Source organism: Arachis hypogaea, chromosome 10, assembly GCF_003086295.3.
Source record: "Arachis hypogaea cultivar Tifrunner chromosome 10, arahy.Tifrunner.gnm2.J5K5, whole genome shotgun sequence".
NCBI classification, from domain to species: domain Eukaryota; kingdom Viridiplantae; phylum Streptophyta; class Magnoliopsida; order Fabales; family Fabaceae; genus Arachis; species Arachis hypogaea.
The window spans coordinates 108,844,333-108,864,035 of record NC_092045.1 but is presented as its reverse complement, the minus strand read 5'-3'; the positions used below and the strand labels follow the sequence as shown (position 1 = coordinate 108,864,035).

The 19,703-nt window shown below is 31.3% G+C and overlaps 1 protein-coding gene across 2 annotated transcripts; it reads right to left on the bottom strand.

Annotated features, from left to right (window-relative positions):
• Positions 1-1,375: 1,375 nt before the first annotated feature.
• Positions 1,376-5,436, bottom strand: LOC112716416 (cystathionine gamma-synthase 1, chloroplastic). Of its 2 annotated transcripts, none has more exons than XR_011866908.1 (11): positions 4,649-5,434; positions 4,406-4,509; positions 4,105-4,178; positions 3,690-3,858; positions 3,368-3,427; positions 3,069-3,272; positions 2,803-2,889; positions 2,566-2,673; positions 2,171-2,352; positions 1,932-2,050; positions 1,376-1,749 (listed from the first exon to the last, which is right to left on the bottom strand). XR_011866908.1 is itself a non-coding variant. In XM_025768322.3 (11 exons), exons 1-11 carry the CDS (start codon positions 5,160-5,162, stop codon positions 1,626-1,628), a joined length of 1,659 nt encoding a protein of 552 aa, XP_025624107.1. In that variant the 5' UTR covers positions 5,163-5,436; the 3' UTR covers positions 1,376-1,625. The 2 variants fall into 2 exon arrangements, 1 of the variants encoding a protein (XP_025624107.1); XM_025768322.3 differs by having other exon boundaries at positions 2,171-2,266; positions 4,649-5,436.
• Positions 5,437-19,703: the final 14,267 nt, after the last annotated feature.

Genomic DNA, 19,703 nt, shown 5'->3' with positions numbered 1-19,703 from the left:
TTTTGAGTTAGGGTATGAACACATGGTATCTTAGAGTTAGCAGGGATATTTTCTTTTTTACCATTAATGATATTCTGCCTAATAACTCTATTATTTTTGTTTCTGCGTGAGTAGCCGGCTCCAAGGTATAGTTCGTCTTACTCAGAGTTTGAACTTGCTTTTTCTTCGACAGAATGAAGTGTACGTCGATTTTTCTAAAAACAATGCCAATGGACACTTACAAAAGTACTCTAACGCTCAAATTAGAAAAGGTATAATATGATGGAGATAATATTTAGAATGAATAGTGTATGGTCAAAATCATACATACATAATGTATAATAAATAAATAAATACAAATTTCATATTCATGGAGATCTACTTAATTTAACCATAGGCTCACCTAAGTTTTCTTTTCCTAAAAAAAATTAATTTAACTGTATTTTGTATAATTCAATTCTTATATTTTATTTTTTGAAATATAGTATATTGTTTATTTTTTAATAAAAAATCATCCTATTACAGGTTCATTTGACAATGATTTTTTCCTTCAATTAGCATAATTTTTTTATTGAGAAGTACTACAAAATTATTAGAATTTATTATTTTTAGTTATCAGTTAGTTATCAATATTTAAATAGAATAAAATATATTATTAAATTATTAAACTAAAGAAATTGAATTAATGATTAAATGATAACTAAAAATAAATTCTGATGACTTCCTAATATTTTTTTATCTTATTCGTTGATTGCTGAAAATTATTTTCTTCAATTATTTGAAAAATAATATATATAACTAGGCCTATTTTTAAGAAAGACATCCGTAAACAAGGGCTAACAAATTTCCAGTTCGGCTATGTACATGAAAAATGGCTTCGCTAAAAGCTAAAACACACCTTTACAGACCAAGCGTTCGGAGCATATGGACAGAGGAAACAATGTATGAGTTTAAATACTTGCCAACTACTTACCCGGTCTGAAGCTCACGATGAGCTCCTAGTCGTCATGTACATTGAAAGCAAGCTACCAAAATCTTGACCATTCACACTATTTATATTATATCTCAATGAGTTGAAATGAATGAAATATCATACTCTATCCCATATATTGACATATGAGAACCACTTCCAAAACTATTATTATAAACATAAAATTGAACAGATAACATAACCTCCATTCCCTCAAGATATTATCACCGCTAGTGACCGAACCTCTACTACTTTTTCTTTCCCCTCTCCAAAGTCCAAACTCTTCTTTTATAAGGATAAAATAACTTTTTAAATTTTTAGCATATAAATTATTTTAATTTCAATTTAGTTATTATATATATCTATAGATTTGATTTCCAAGTCAAATCATTTCAACTCCAATCATTCCATACATGTCCATAGAGATTTGATTTATAACCTCCGTCCAAAGAATTTATTTTTAATAATGAGGAAACACATGAGGTTTAAGCAACTCACTACAACACCCACTCAAATTAGATGGTAATAATATACCCTACATAGGAAAAAAACACAAGGCAAACAGAACATTCAGTGATCAAAATCAATTGACTCGCCATACTAATGATAACAAAAAGGAACAGAGAAGAAAAGAGACACTCCAAAATGGGTAGGTGAAGATGGTATGACCAGGTCTCTATATGGCTTCCAGAGCCTGCAGGATATCATCCTTCAAATCTTCAAAGTCTTCGACTCCAAAGCTGAACCGAACCAAGTTGTCATGAATCCCATACTTAGCCCTTTCAGATTGAGGAAGATCCCTGTTTGCAAGATACATTATACGGACCAAAATCCAAACATAAATCATAATTGAGGCAATAAATCAAATAGTAGGACCACTAAAGATGCTTGCACCAAAGTGGTCACATCCATGTAGGACCCAACCCCCCATTATGGGTAGTAGTTTTATATCATGCTCATGACAAGGAATTAGAGCAAATACCAGTAAGACATGATAGCAGGTTGATCCACAATGCTCTCACAGCCACCGAAGGATGGAGCTATATATGGAATTTTCAGCGAATCAACAAACTTTATGGTGGTCATTAGGTCCCCATCAATCTGCATAATTTTCACAAAACCATCCGAAATGAGCAAATAATAATGTCAAAAACAGTGTATTAAAGACAAAAGTGATTGCTAGTAGGCAGTAGCAACCACATACTGGAATTAAAAACCCACCTCAAAACTGACAACACCACCAAATCCAGTCATCTGCCTTTTAGCAAGCTCGTGTTCGGGATGACTTGGCAAGCCTGGATAGTAGACACGCTTCACCTGCCCATTGTGTGGTGAGAGATTAGAATTTAAAGCCAGTTCACACAAGATCACAGGCTCGGTACTTTTATCATTTATCCATCATACTACAAACATGTACAACATACAGAAAATGTCATCATGAACAACATACAGAAAACATAAATGTAACTTTGATGGATAGGGAAAAACAAAAGTTTGATAGTATAGTTCGACCATGGATGTGCTAAAAATCTCAAGCACAGACTAATTTAGAAAATCTAAATACTTGTTCGCCAAAAGCAGATTATAAATACAAGCAAGTCGCAGGTAGCAAGTACCTTGGGATGTGCCTCTAAAATTTTGGCCATCCTCAACCCTGTTGAATTCTGTTGCTGTACACGAAGATGCAGCGTTTTCATGCCTCTAATGATTAGGTATGCAGCATTCTGTACATTGAAAACATGTTGCATTAAGATTACAACACAATCTAGTAATATAACCTTCCACGCAGACAAAATTGCATAACATAAACCAGCAGAGTTAAGAAAGAGGTTTGTAGTAGTAGAATGACTCACCGGATTAAGAGTACCACCCAAAACATGATGCAAATTACGAATTTGTGAAACCAACTTATCTGGACCACTTATGCAACCACCAAGGACCTAAATCAACACACCAAGATATTCCTTTAATGCTCCACTATGAATAAATAAACTATGGATTGTATAATCTGCAACTTCCTTTAAGTGTTTTTTGTAAGAAAAAGGAAGGAAGAATGGAGAGAAAAGGTGGTGGGAGGGAAGGGGCTTCAAACAATGTTTTAAATATAAGGCTGATTTACATCATTATGTCCAGCAATGTACTTAGTTGCAGAGTGCACCACAAGATCAGCTCCAAGGGCAAGGGCCTTCTGGTTCAACGGTGTGGCAAACGTACCATCAATGCAGACCAGAGCACCTTTTTTGTGGCAGAGCTCTGAAACCAACTTAATATCAACACATCTGAGGAATGGATTTGTAGGAGACTCGGTGAAGAACAATGAAACCTGCACATTCATATAATACCTTCTAAACTCAATACTGCCTATCAATCACAAAGATATCTCTTAAATGGAAGCAAAATACTCTCTTCACCACTCACATTGTGCTGTTCCAATGCAGATTCCAAGGCACCAACATCAGCAGGATCAATTATGGTAGCCTGCTCAATCAGAAACCAATGATAGTTTCATTCTCAATTCATATTTCAAAGTCAGAACTCTATGCATTTCCCCTCAAAGAAAAAGTTCGGGAAAAGAATATAGTGTGAATTATGAAGGCAGCATAGAACTTTGCATAAAGGGAAGTGAAACACTAATTTCCCCCTCAAGTTGTTCAACAAATCTTTAGCAATTTTCAATAACAAGAAACCATTCCCAATACAAACAGAACCCATAAAACAACCAAATAAACCAATCACTTACAGAAATTCCCATCTTTGGAAGGATGGTTTCAATGAAAATCCTAGTCTTCCTGTAGCAATCTGTGGTGGTCACCAGATGTCCACCAGCCGGCACCAGTGCCATCAGCAGGACTGTGCTGGCACACATGCCTGATGCCATGATCAAAGTTGATTCAGCACCTTCCAGTGCACTGGTTGAAAGAAGGCATCAAGAAACCCCATTAGATCCTCGTCACAATTAAAAAACCAGATGATAGGAATAGAGTGAAATTCTTATACTACTTGAGCAACAGAAACCTCTTGTTCTGTGACATCTATTATGTTAAGCACCAGCCCTTGCTCTAACAAAATTCTACGGTATAGTTGATGTGTTTCACATTCAATGTTAACAAATTTACGAAAACAAGAATCTCTGTCAACACAAATCAAATACAAACCTTATCTTCTCCTCCAAAACCACAGTAGTTGGGTTTCCATAGCGTCCATATTCAAAACTAACTTGGCGTTTTTCCTAAAAGACAAGATGAAATGACCACCAATCATATATATAGAAATATAACATAAATTGATTCAATCACGAAATATACAACTCTACAGACATACATATAAGATTATAAGGTATGAATAACAAAATCTGAAAATCCACACGATAATTTTGCATCATTTACAAACTTCCCATGTTCATAGGATCAGATAAAACCAAACTTTATTTAATGCTTCAAAAGAAAGATTTAGTACCTTGAAATCAATGAGATCAGCGGTTTTCTTAAAGAAGTATGCAGAAGTGTTCACTACAGGGGTCGTAATAGCATCAGTCACAATGCCCCGACCTAACCTTTCAGCTGGAAAACAAAAAAATAATAAATGAAACACCTTTTGGTAATTAACTAAAATAACAACATTAATTAAGAATATCAAATCATTAATTAATTCATTAATCTTGGATTCTTGGGGGGAAAAAAGAAAAGAAGGATAAGGTACCGGCATGAATGGTTTTGCTTGCATCTGTTAACGAAGAATAAGAAAAAGTGTCAACGGAACCCTTAAACTGTACAGTCCCGTTTCCATCTTCCTCCTCCTCGGCGGCGGCAACGACGACAACGTCCTCGTCGCCGGCGACCTCGGCGGGGGAGAGGGAGATCGGGGTGGCGGAGGCAGCGGCATCAACGACGGAGGCTGCCGGTGACGCCGGAGCTCCGGCGGTGGAGGAGGAGGAGGGAGAGTTGTTGGACCACGACGCAGCGACGATCTGAGCGACGCCGATGTTGCTGCAGTTGCGGCGGGCCTTGGTGCTGAGCTGGCGCTGGAAATTTGGCGGGAAACGGAAGATGAGTGAAGGGGAAAGGGAGAGGGAGAGAGACCGAAACGACGCCGTTTCGAGGCGGCATCGTGAGCGAAGGTTCTCGAACCTCGGCGGAGGAGCAGAGAAATCGGGATCCGAACGGCATTCAAACGAGGCAGAAGAGAAAACCTTGCTGCAACTCGAAACGGCCATTTTCGATGTCGTTTAGGGTTTCTTCTCTTTTCTTTTTTTTTTTTCTTTTTTTTCCCTCTTCCCCTCTCTTCTTCTCTTCTCAGTTCACTCTTGGGTGTGAGAATTTGAGGGGAGGAACGAAATTTAAAAATGAACGAATGAATTATGAATGAATGGGTTATGGCCTTATGGGTTTTGTTTGGTGGGGTTGCAAAATGGATTTTTGCTTTTATTACTATCACACACGCAACTGACGCAAGTGGGGGTTTTCTATTTTTGTTAAAAAATTAGTTTTGTACTTTTGTTTGCTTCTGCGAGTTTTAAACGCTGCTTTTTCTGTCGTTTCGATGTTAACTGTTTTTTTTTTTTTCGTAACTTTGTGTGGTTTAACAGGGGGCGCGGCGGAGGTGACAGCTATTTCCACTAGTACAATTTTGACCACGCGGGTTTAAAAAGAAATTTGACAATGATCAATTTGCAAATTTACCTGCCAGTTTTTATCCAATATTCAATAATCAATTTCGTTCATATTTTTTTTTATTTTAGCCCAGAGTAAGTATTTAATTCCATACGAGGGTATTAACAAAACGGTTTTTTTATACAATTAAGTATTTTCGTCAATTAAATATAATTAAATTGTTCCCTAGCGAAATTCTTATTTATATTCTTTTTTTTACATGTATTTTTTTATTGTCATTTTTTATTAATACCACTCTTACTGTTGTTAAATAAAAAAAATGATGATAATGACGATAACGATGATGATGAAAAAGAAAAGAAAAAGAGAATTTTAAATTATGCATAATTTATTAAAAATAGCATTGAAATTGTTTAACTATGACACAAAAAAATTTATAATTTTCATGTCGAAATTTCTTAATTATAATACAGATTTTTATTAAGAGGATAAAATAAGAATAATTATGAGAAAGTGAAACAAAGGAAATTTTAAATTGTGTATAATTTTTAGAAAAATAACATCCAAATTTTTTAGCTGTGACGGAGAAAGTTTCTTAATTTTGATACCGAAATTTTTTAACGGTGACACAAATTTTTTTTAACTAACTTTTCTTATCATTAAACTAATTGAGTGGTATTAAACTTGTATTTAAGAGGTTTAGTCATTTCTGTGTTATTTGTAATAAATTGGTGTCATTTTTGTTCCAAAATACATTTGAATGTATTTTGTTGATTGATGAGTTAAAATTTTGAATTTGTGGTTCTTTAAAAATTTTTTATGTCATTTATAAAAAATTTCAGTATCATTTTTAACAGATTTCTTATATTATTAACAAAAAAGTTATGTGTTATTTTTGTTATTTTTAATTATTTGTGTGATATTGAACTAAAAAGAAGAAGATGAAGATGATGATGATAATAATAAAAGAGAAAGAAGAGAGAAAATAATAAGGAGAATGAATCAAATGAAAATAAAAAAATGAAAAAAGAGGAAAAGGAGAAAGAGAAAGAGAAGTAGGGAAAGGAAGAGACAGTGACGATGATAATGAAGGTGGAAGAAGAGGGAGACGAAGAAGAAAAGAAATGCGCATTTTTATAAATTCGACTTGATTAGACTTAATTAAAAAAATTGAGTAATCCAACATTTTTATTAACAAAATATATTATTCAACCTATGTTATTCATTTGTTTGTTTTTCTTGATATACATAAAAAAATAATTATTTTTATTCACAGTGATTAATAATGACAAAATTATTCAAAAAAAAACTAAATTAAAATATAAATTTTGGTAACAAAACTATTATTAAATTTTTATTGGCCATTTTAAAATATTAACTAATATCACTAAATTACTCCCTTTTTCTATCTTTAACATCGAATATTATAATAATTTATTTTCTTCTAAACACCAAATTTTTATATCCCTCTATCACTATTATCTTACTCACCTGCAACACCATCATACCATCACCACTATCAGCACCACTAAAAAAACTTAGCCAAATCCTAAGGAGCAGCGAGAGGAAAGAGAACCATAACAACAACATCGATGGTGTCACAATTGGTAGGTAGAAAGTGAAAAAATCTAAGAGAGTCAGATTGAATTGGATTTTAAGAATTGACGAAGGTGGCGATGACAGTAACACTGATACTAGAAATGAAGAGGAAGAGAAGTACAGCGGTAACGACAAAGGGTGACGTCAAAAATTTTATTTTGAAAATTCTAAAAGCCGTATGAAATATCAGAGTCCTGTGAATTAGATGGAGAATTTTGGGGTTGATGGAAACAAGAAGTTCTTCAAAGATAGGGATAATTATAATCATCAAGATGGAATTGAACTATCTGCGCCTCATATATTAATGGAAATGATTGGAGAGGGGCCAGTTTTTATAGGAATGAGAATGAGAATGAAAATGGTGGGAGGACAAAGTTTGGTGAAGATGGTGTTAGAATTTGGCTAAATGGGTTAGGATTGGGTCTAAGAAGACAAGAGAGGGAGGCGCCTAGTACCTGCGAACCAATGCCTAGCGCCCAACATCAACCGGGCACCTAACGCCTAGGAGTCAAATTCTGTTATTTCTGTTACAAGAAAAGGAGAGTCAATTGGAAGCTAGTTACTTGTTAATGTGTATGTGTATATATATACATACAGTAGTGTCCTTCACAATAGGACAAAAGGGTTAGCATATTAATACTAGAGTATTTTTATATGAGAAACATAGTAGCATTCTCTCCATTTTTCGCATCTTCTTCCTAATTCTCTTCTATTCATCTTTTTCAACATTTATTCTTTCATAAACTTTATATGGTATCTATAGTTTAGGTTGATTCATGGCTGAAATCATTTTTGTCTCCACCATTGCATCAACCAACAAACATTTTCACTTTATACCAATTCTTGACAAACTTGACAAGAAGTCCTATCGAATATAGCAACAATTGGCCCTTCACACAATTGGGATAAATTCTCTTGAAGATCATCTGGTACAAGAAAAAATTTCTCCAAGATTTAATACAAAAGCAGAAAAAGAAAGCAGATACAGAATCTTCAACATATATATAAAGAATAGACGATTAAAGATCCTTAATTAATGACATAGTTACTCTCATCTATGGATGTTTCGTAAAAACTCAAATGCTAAGATGCAAGTTTACATATCAGATTTGGCAAAAGATTCAAAAATTTTTTCACAAACCTCCAAAATTCAAATCAAACAACTAAAATCTAAAGTGAAGACTATCAAAAAAGCATGATTCTCAATTACTGAATATCTTAAGCAAATTCAGGATGTAGTAGATTCTTTGGCCGCATTAGGTCATGTGCTGATAATGGAAGAACACATTAAATATGTATTATTTTTGTAATATATATTGTCAAAATCTGATTCTCTTACACTCTTAGAAGTAGAATCTCTCCTTCTTAGTCATGAGAACATGATAAAGTGATTTAAAAAAATATAACATGATTTAATCCAGTCAAATTTCATACAAGCAAATATTGAAAGAGACTTTGGTAGAGGTCTTCAAGGTAGAGGAGTTGGAAGAGGATTTAGCCGAGGTGGAAGGTTTGAAAATTCTTTCGGTTTCAGACCTTAAGGTCAGATTTATAGAAGGTTTGGACATACTGCAATCACATACTTTCACAAATTTAATCAACAATTTCCAACTCAGTCCAACTCATCTACAAATTTAGCTAGTTCTTCATCTATGACAGCTCCACTACCATCCAATTTTTACAATCTAAAATCATTCATGGTCACTACTTCTAATATCTCTAAAAATTCTTAGTTCTTTGATATAAAGCATCACATTACATTACTCGTGGCCAATCACATTTGCTCATTGCATCAGAATTTTCTGGACCAAATCAAGTCTTGCTATGTAATAAAACAAGTACCAAAATTATTCATATAGGTCATGAAAACTTAATTTCTCTTGATAATAGTGTTAAAAATGTCTAAATATTTAATTAATGTTAAAAAATTTAAGAAACTTTATTCATGCTCTAAAAATGTCTAAATATTTAATTAGTGTTAAAAAAATTTGCTGAAGATAATCACTATTTTTTTTATTTCATGCTAACCCTTGTTTTGCGAAATCTAATGGCACTCATTTGATTTTCCTTTAAAGAGTGCATAAGCATAGAGTCTATCAATTCCAGCATATTAATATAGCTTCCCCTCCGTTATTTCATCTTGATCCTGTGAATTTTATTGATATTTCTGATTCTAAAAACAATATTCTTTGAATTGTTCCTAGTGTTTTACACAATTCTAATTATATTCTTCATGAGTAAAATTCTGCTTCCTTTGATTCAAGAGTCTATGCTATTAAATGCTCTTTTTTTATTGTTTGACATAATAGATTAGGTCATGTTTTATCTAAAATTATAAAATAAATATTGAGCTATTGTAATATTTTTTGTTCACCTACAATAAAATGAGACTTTTTTTGCAAATTCTGATGTATGAAAAAATATATAAATTGCCTTATATAAGAGATTATTTTTAGTTTTATAAACCTTTTGATATGATCCATACTAATATATAGGGTCCCTCACTAATTCTATCATTTCATGGATTCACTTACTATGTTTCTTTTATAAATGCCTTTACTAGATATACATTTATTTTTTTGTCACATTCTAAATTACAGCTAAGTAGACTTTTGTTCAATTTAAACAGCAAATTGAGGACTTTACTAGTTTTATAATCAAAGTTTTATAGTCTGATAATGGAAGGGAATATCTCTCTCATCAATTTATAAATTTTTTACTTGATAATATTATACATAGATTTTCTTGCCCATATTCATATCAACAAAATGGAAGGGCTAAACTAAAATATAAAAACATTATTGAAATGGGTTTGTTGATGTTAGTTAGAGCATCCATCCTTGTTGTACATTAGGATAATATTTTTCTTTCATTCACTTACCTTATAAATAGACTTCCCTATTCAAACACTCAACATAAATTTCATTTTGTATTTTTGCATAACAAAAGTCTAAATTATTCTTTTTTTAAAGGTGTATAATTATGGTTATTTTTCCTATTTGAAACCATACAATGACAAGAAAGTTTCTTTCAAATACGATCTTGTTGTTTTTATTGGATATGCACCTAATCACAAGGGGATATGAGTGTTTAACCAAGTTTGGAAAAATTATTATCACCAGAAATGTCTTATTTGATGAAACAATTTTTTCATATTCTGAACTATTTGGAACTATATCTCTTACACATGTTAATTCATAATTTTCTTATACGAATTTATCTATTCCTGTTATTACTCCTCCTCCTTCCATTACTGATCATGCCTCTACTACTATTACTGACTCTCCTTCAGTTTTTTTTACATACTACTAAGTCTATATCTACTACAACTCTAAATACTTCATCAACTACATAATCTTCTCCCTCTGTTATCACCAACATCTTCCATTGGCTCCCATCAACCTTTATTCTTATTCCAGTAATTGAGATCTAGTTATCCCTTTTACAACCCACATCAACAACTAATAATACTAACCTTATGATTACCAGATCAAAATCTAGTTCCTCTAAACCTAGAGTTTTTCACTCTTCAATCATCTATACTCCTGATCTACATTTATTCAAACCATTCATTTTTCTGATAAGAATGTCATTCAATTACCTCATTAAAAAGATGCTATGATTGCTAAACTAGAGACATTACACAAAATACAAACATGCAGCTTAGTTTATCCACCACTAAATAGCACTATTCTTAGTTCAAAGTGGGTGTATGCTATCAAGAGATCTCCATCTAGTGAGGTAAAAAAGTATAAAGCCAAGTTGGTAGCGTTAGAAAATCATCAAGTGGAAGGGGTAGATTTCACTGAGGTATTCAGTCCAATGATCAAATCTTTTACGATTTGAGTTATCTTAACTATTACAATATCTTCAAATTGGCAAATTTTTCAACACTATGATTTTAACAATGCATTTTTAAATAAAAAATTAAATGAAATCATTTATATAACTCAACCTCCAGAATTTGTTTCTAATGACTCTTTGTAGGTTTGCAAATTACGCAAAGTAATTTATAGCATCAAACAGGCTCCTTGAGCTTGGTATGTCACTTTAACATCTACTCTCTCTCAATTTGGGTTTAATAGCACCAAGTCTGATCCCTCTTTATTTTTTTTAAAAATTACATATTATTCTATCTATATTTTAGTGTACGTTGATGACATTCTTGTTACAGGGAGTGATACTTCAACTATAAAACATCTTGGTACTTTTAATTATTTCTTAGATCGAGAGACTTTTAATTCTGGAGCTTATCGTCTTTGTCAAACAAAATACACTAAAGATCTTCTTTTTCGAGCTGGTATGCAAGAGGCAAAAACCAGTTCCTATTCCCATGATCTCCACTGAAAAATTCTCTCAATATGGTGCTGAATCTTTTCATGATCTTACTCACTATAGATTAATTATTGGTGCCTTACAATATTGTACACTCACACTGTCAGAAATTTGTTTTACTGTCAATAAAATTAGTCAATTCATGCATAATTTCTTGATCTCCCATTGGAAGTCTGTGAAACGAATACTTAGATACCTTGCAGGTACTATAGATTAAGGAATTATTTTTCATCCTGCTACTGACTTTAGATTTTTGCTTTTGCATATGAGGATTAGGGGTCAGACGTAGATAATAGGTATTCTATATCAATTTACTGTGTGTATTTTAGAAGCAATTTGGTTGCTTGGTCCAGTAGAAAACAACATTCTATCAGCAGTTCAAGTGCAGAAGCAGAATTCCTAAGCATAGCTGATACATCTGAAATTATATGGCTTGAAAACCTTCTTCATAACCTTCAAATTCCTCTTGCAGCCACTCCAGTTATTTAATGTGATAATGCTAGTACAGTCTAGATTTTCGCCAATCCAATCATGCATCATCGCACAAAACATTTTGAACTTAATCTTCATTTTGTGAGGGACAGAGTTATTAAAAAAAACTTCATGTTATGCATGTTTCGGGACAAGATCAGGTGGCAGATATATATACCAAACCTTTGTCTTCTATGGCATTTGATAGATTTAATCACAAACACAAGGTCACTCCAAGAACTACCTTGAGTTTGAGGATGGGATGAGAAGACAAAAGAGGATTGTACCTAGCGCCTGCGAACCGGTGCCTAGCTTCTAGGAGTCAAATTTTGTTATTTTTGTTACAAGAGAGGGAGAGTTAGTTGGGAGTTAGTTACTTGTTACTATATATATATATACACTAGTAGTGTCCTTTACAATGGGACACAAGGGCTAACATACTAATACTAGAATTTTCTTATATGAGAAACATAATGACATTCTTTCAATTTCACTCATCTTTTTTTTAATTCTCTACTGTTCATCTCTTTCATCATTCATTCTATCAAGAACTTCATAGGGTCGTTATGCACCTGTGTCTGAAGTTCATGAGGTCGATGATGAAGTTCTTCCAATATTGACACTTGAGAATCTCAAATACACGGGGATTATTGTGTTTTGACTTAGTTATATTGTTGTCAATGACCAGAACAAGCATGATGAAAACCTCCTCCTTCACTCATACACGATGGTCCTTTTTCTTTGGTGCGGCTAGTAGTTGTGGTGGTGATAGTGATAATAGTGTTGTGTTGTTGCAGGTGATTAAAAAAAATAGGGATAATTTAAAAGTTTTGATTATTTTTTCAAAAATTTAATAGAAATTGAAGAGTTATATATTTTTGTTATACATAATTCATCTTTTATGTGTATAAATTTAATTTTTTTTGTAAATAATTTCATTAGCAATATTTATAATTGTAAAAATAATTGTTTTTTCTATACATAAACTACCTAAAGAGACTTGTTTAGACTTCAAATTTCTAATACAATAGTGATTTCAGTAAAAAAAAGGTGGCTCCTTGTGTAATTCAAAGGGCCATGTCACCTCAGAAAAATAATATCACAATTCCTTCAAAAATATATACATATACTTTCTCTATCAAAATAATAAAATGTGCATATAATTTATGTTTCTATAACCCATCTGTTTAGGAGTGATTTTGAACGATGGGATCTGCGACTTGACAAAGTTGTTGAGCCTCGTGGTTTTTGGGACTTCATGCAAATAGCAGGAGTGGAACCTGTAAAAACACTGCAACACTAAAGTTACAGTGACTCTCCCAAGGTTAAAATTTAGGGTTTGCTGGTGTGTCATACCGGGAAAGTCTGAAGTTTCCCTTATATGAATCGCTTTGGGATTCCGAGATCATCCTTATATGAAATGATACAATTTCGTATCAGAATATGATTGATGGAATGATTTGTGGTGGACCGAGAGGTCTTGGGTGATTAGAATGAGGGGGACAAATTGGCCCAAGAGCAAGCTTTTCGTCGAGCCTTAAAGGTTGAGAGGTCGGGTTTGTAACACCATCTAATAACTTAGAGAGATTTTTTATTAGATTTTTTAGGATTCAATAATTTTAAAGATTTTGGTTATGAAAATTTTGAATATAATAATTAATTTTAAATATATTTTATTAAAAATGAAATCAATTTTTTTTAAAAACCAAACAAAAAGTGGAAAATTAGTAGTAAAAACCAGAGTGACAATCTAAAAATATTTGAGATAGAAAAGTGGCATGCACAATGCCTAAATTATACAGAAAAAATAACTATTTATACCCGTAAATTTTATAAATGCTGACAAAAATATCATTCAAATAAAGAAACTAATGTTGTACCAATGAAAGATGGTTATATGTGACAAAAGTACCAAAATTTTAATTTTTTTTAATTTTTTAATAAAATTTTCTAATTACCCCAACCCTCTTTCTCTCTCTGACTTGCAATCATCTGAAACAAACACAATCCTAAACCAGTAAATCCTTTTTTGAATTCAATTATAATCCATTCAAACTCATCGTCGAACTCTTCTCCTCGAGAAGAGGGTGCCATTGCTAGCAACAGTAACAGAGGTCTGTAGTACCAAGGTTCTCCCCAAGCTTCACCACTGCCAAACCTTATTCGGACTCCAACACAATTCTACAACAACAATATTTCTTTTGCGTCAGAACATCATATCTTTAAACCCCTTAATCTATATTTCAATAGGTTTACCTAGCACCTTAACCCTCATCATCAACATTCTCATTATCCCTCTTGCACTTGTGCGTACCGTATCACTCCCATCCATTTCAAATAACAAGAAAAAGAAGAACAAGAATAAGAAAAAATAAGGGGAAGGACCGACTACAGAGTCTGGGTTAGGAGTGGCCATGCCCGACTCCGCCTGACCCGCCTTCAACGGATGGCTCGTACCTAAGAATTTTCGATTACAGGTCCCTGCGGTGTCTTCCAATGGAGAGGTTTAGGGCTTTGCAAGCTGAGAATAAGGTGTCTCAAGCTTTAAGGGAATTTATCTTGAATGATGATGATGACGATAACTACGACGACGATGTTGAGTGGAAGAATATGAAGGTTCTTTTTGAAAGAGTGCGCGCAAACTAGAGTTCACTGCAATGAAGGGTTGAAAATAAAGAGATGGTGGCAATGGAGGATTGTGAAGGTGAAAAGAAAAGATACGTGTGGAATTGATGATGAAGATAAAGAGTGGAGTAATTTAAAAATTTAATTAAAAAGTCAATAAAAAATTAGAGTTTGAGTTCTTTTGTCACACAAAATTCATCTTTCATGGATACTGCGTTAGTTTCTTTATTTGATGGGTACTTTTATAAGTATTCGTAAAGTATATGAGTATAAATTGTTGTTTTTCCTTAAATAGTTAATAATGTGTTATATTTTCGTTACTTTTAAAATTTTTCATTCTTCTCTCTCACATAGTATTACGATAGATGTATATACTTAAATTGTAAAATATGTATGTCAATAACGTGTTATATTTCTGTCACTTTTAAAATTTTCCATTCTTCTCTCTCACATTGTATTACTATGGATGTATATAATAAAAAAAATTAATTTGTTTTTATTTTATTTTTAATAATTTTTATTTACATTAATTTTATCCTAATTTTTAAATTTTTTGGTTAAAATAAATTACCAAATAAAAAAATATATTTTTGAGATTTTAAATAATTTTATGAATAAAAAATATATTTTATCTTAATAAAAATAACTAAATAAATGATTATGACCTCTTCCAAAGGGAACACTAACAAGGATGATAATGATTATGATTATGATATAAGGAGTCAGCAATCACCACCATATACTCTATCATCATAGATATAAAGGTAACAAATTAAAGACAACTAGCCAAAAAAAAAAAAAGTAGGATAGGCTTTATGTTTATGTGTGGCTAAGTTGAGATAAATTAATCAATTTAGATTAATCAAGTGGTTAATTTATTTATTTGTTTAAAAAAATATTGAGAATTTAATTTTTATTTTATATATATAATAATTTATTGTTTAATAATAAATTTTTAAATAAAACAAACTATAATGAGATATTTTCGAAGCAAAAAAGAGAGAGGGAGCCACTAAATTGGGCAGGGCACCACATATATATTGAAAAGCATTGGGGACCATATTGGAAATAACACTACTCGAATTAATTAATTTTATTATTGGTAAAGAATAATTTTAGTGGAAGTATTTTTGAGTAAATAAGACATCATATCATATAATGTATATCACATTCAAAAGATAGTGATCACGCACCAAACAGCATTTTCATCCTCCATGAGTCTATGGTCCATTATTTCTACATCATAAAACCAAATGTCGAGCACTTATTTTTTCCAAAATAATTAATTAAAGTGCTACAGGTTTTCATCTACTATAAATATTTAGTTTCTTAACATCCAAACGTTTACTTAGCTAAATTAACTCGTAAAAAGAATTGGAAGAAATAACTTTTTTTTAACTCGTTGCCTAATTAGTTAAATGTATATCACCATGACCTTTTTATACATATTTTGATATGTTCGTATATATCAGATATATTAAATTTTTGAGGCAAAGGATTTTCTTGAACTAAAAACTATACTAAAACGACCACCCTAATTAACTAAACGCTTTCTTCTCTATTTCATTAACCATAAACTGATTACTACGTTCATCATATACAATCACAAAAAAATTCTAGAACTCTATTGGAATATTCCTAATTCGTTAGCTATTTAACCAATTTTTTTTATCATCATGAACATTATTAATTTTACATTATTGGATTATTTTGATGTACTGTGCACAAAGTTAATTTGATATATTATTTTGAGGGGTTATAATGGTGCAAATAAACTAATGAACATAAATAGGACCCGATTCTTTTTTTTCTATCTTTTTTTTTAGGGGTTTGTTTTTCATTATATTTTTGGGAAGAAATTAAAATAGGCCCTATGGCCTGGTACAGAACAGAATGGACCTGGGTAGATATTCATATTTCTAATATCATCTAAATCTAATTGCCACAGTATTGGGCTAAGCAAAAACAGTTTGATTGTGTCATCTATTGAGCCGAACAAAAATTGTTTCTATCTATTATTGAGAAAAAAATTATTCCTGACAAAAAAAAACCATTATCTTACTTTCCTCTTTTTCTAGCAGAATAAAATTATTCCACAACTAATTTGGGTTAGTTTAATAATTAACTCACTAATTTACTTAAAAAATGGTTAGAAATTTGAATCTCTCATGGTACATACATGAACTCATTGTTTAACGATAAATTTTTAAATAGAATTCAGATTCCCAATAGACTAAATATTTGCCTATCAAATTAAGAGATACCATGAAAAAAAAATTATTTTCTGACCCCAAAAAAAATGCTGAATAAAATTATTCCTACACCTCAATTTTTATATACCATATTTTTTTAACCCCTTTTTCCCTCGCTTTTCCCCCTTAAAATTTCTTATTATTCTCTCCACAACATTTTTCTTCGTCATTGTTTTCAAAAGTTAGCATATTAATCTTACAAGTTACTCCACTTTTTTTAAAGGTTAACACATCTTTCATATCAAATAAATTAATTTCTAACAAAAAAAATTTGATACATTAGTTCATAATCATTTATAACATTAGATAAATTAGTTCTTAACAATAGACAAATTAATCTATTATCTTTTAAAATTTTAAACAGTTTAATTTCTCAATTATATTATTTTTAAAAATATTATAGACTAACTTGTCAGATTTTCTAAAATATTAGACATTAATTGTGTTCTTTTCATTCTATCAAAAATTAATTTATCTAATATTTTAAAAAACTAAAGACCAATTTGCTAATTTTTTTATTACAAAGTAATTTGTCTTATCCAAAAATTATTAAGAACTAATTTGGTAAATCACTCTAGCTATCATCCACAAACAAAAGCTAATATAGCTAGTGTGCCCAACTACTAGATTCAGAATGATATAAGCCTTACAAGTGGAATTAAGCATATATTGTTAATAAAAATGTTAGAGAAACAACAAAAATCAATTCAAATTAGTTTAAAGTTATTTTATTTTATATTTATTAATTATTTTTGAAATATATAATATTAGATATTATAAATATATAATTGTATATAATTTTAAATTAAAGAAAATAACTGTAAATTATTATCTCCTTATTATATCAGTGTCTTGTTAAAAAGTATAGGATAGGACACAAACAAGAAGATTTCCGTATATTATTGAGACAGAAATTTCTATTTTCTCAATATATATAAATAAATTCGATATTCATAGCTATGAATTTATGATGGAGTTCGAGCAGTATGCATAAATACTTAGTTCAATAATGTTGAGTAAAGTAATAAGGAAAAAACTGTTGTTTATGGTCACATTTGTCCTTTGCCATTTACTTTCCATCTGCAACAATGCCCTTCCTTTTACTTTATTCATGGATCAAATAATTCAGTGTATATATATATATAAGTGCAATCAATGCTACGCTTTAATAACCGAATTGTGACTTCCATGTTATGACAGAAATATTTAGAAATTCTTATAAATTATATAACATATTTAATGCATGTATGCTTTACGAATATTTACAACTATTTATTTTTAGAAAAATATTATTCGTACACTAAAATTAACTATTAAAATTAGTCACTAATATATTTTGTATAAATATATGTATAATTTAATTTATTTTTAATGTGTATTTATATTTTAATATATATTTTATACTGATAATTGATTTTAATGACTAATTTTAGTATTATATATTAATATTTTAAATATAATTAAAATAAATTATTATTAATGTTAAATTTTTAAAAGTGCATATAAAAAATACTCTAAAATAAGTTAATATTCACATTGATTTTTGAAAAACTGCAACGAGTCAATTTTATTCTCATAAATATTTAATATTTAATACATTAATTTGATCACAACAAATATTAATATAACTTCGGTTTATCTACTACAAGAAAATACTAGAATAGTAACCGATTTTAGCAACCGAAAAAATTGGTTGCTAATAGCGACTAATACATAATTTTCAGGATCAAATCAATATTGGTCGTTAAATCGGTCGCTAATAGCAACCGAATTAGCGACCAACAAGTTTTAAATACAACTAAAATAAAATCAGTCACTAAAATCGATTGTTATTTTTTTATTTAGCGTCTGATTTAGCAATCAAAATGAAAATAATGTCTTTGGAACTGTTGGTCACAAAAGCGGTCGCTATTTTTTATTTTAGCGACCAATTTTGCAACTGATAGTAAAATAGGGAGAACAATTGTTTGGTCACTAATTGGTCGCTGAATCGGTTGCTAATTGTTAATTTAGCGACTGATTTTAGTGAGTAACATAATCAGTCACTAATAGCCACCGAATTAGTGATCGACTAGTTTTATATAACTCGAATATAAATTGTCGCTAAAATCGGTCGCTATTTTTTAATTTAGTGACCGAATTAGCAACCAAAACAAAGGAAGGAATGTCCTCGGGACTCTCGGTCTCAAAATCGGTCGCTATTTTTTAATTTAGCAACCGATTTTACAACCGATCTATAGGTAAATAGAATAATGTCGTTGATTACTAATTCGGTCGCTAAAGTTGTGGTCACTAAATCGGCTGCTAATTTTTAAATTAGCGACCAATTTTATAAACTAATCAGTTGCAAAAGCGGTCACTAAATTAAAAAAATATTATCTAAATTACCCTAACTCACCCTCACCATTCTCATCTTCTCACTAACCCTAACTAATCAGTCTCCGAGCGCCGTTGTCGTCTTTTTCGCCGCCGTCTTTTGCACGCGTCTCGCTGCCATCTCCTGAGGTCCCGTCGGCGTCATCTTCTCCAGTCTCGGCGCCATCTCCTGAGGTCTCCTCACTGTCTTCTTCTACTGTTTCGATCTCGACGTGCCTTCCAACACAGTTGGTAAATTTTTTCATGAACTTTTACGGTTTTTGATGTTTGTTAAATTTTATTAATTTATTTTTTGGTAATTTTTATTTAGGGTTTGCAATATTCCCTAATTTTAATATGAGTTACAGTTACAGTTTTTTCTTTTTTTCTTCGTAACTAGTTTCAGAGTTCAGCCTTAATAACTGCTTTGTCCGTTTTCCTTCATTTATTTCCCTTTCTTTCAATTTGCTACTGTGCCGGGTACTTTAAACATGTCATTTTCTTCAT

Excerpts from the sequence above, each read along its gene's own strand:
- LOC112716416 (XM_025768322.3), bottom strand. The coding sequence starts at position 5,162 with ATGGCCGTTTCGAGTTGCAGCAAGGTTTTCTCTTCTGCCTCGTTTGAA. Across the intron at positions 3,428-3,689 it reads TTCCAAAGATGGGAATTTCT|GCTACCATAATTGATCCTGC; the intron begins GTAAGTGATTGG and ends CTGATTGAGCAG. Across the intron at positions 3,273-3,367 it reads CTGCATTGGAACAGCACAAT|GTTTCATTGTTCTTCACCGA; the intron begins GTGAGTGGTGAA and ends ATGAATGTGCAG.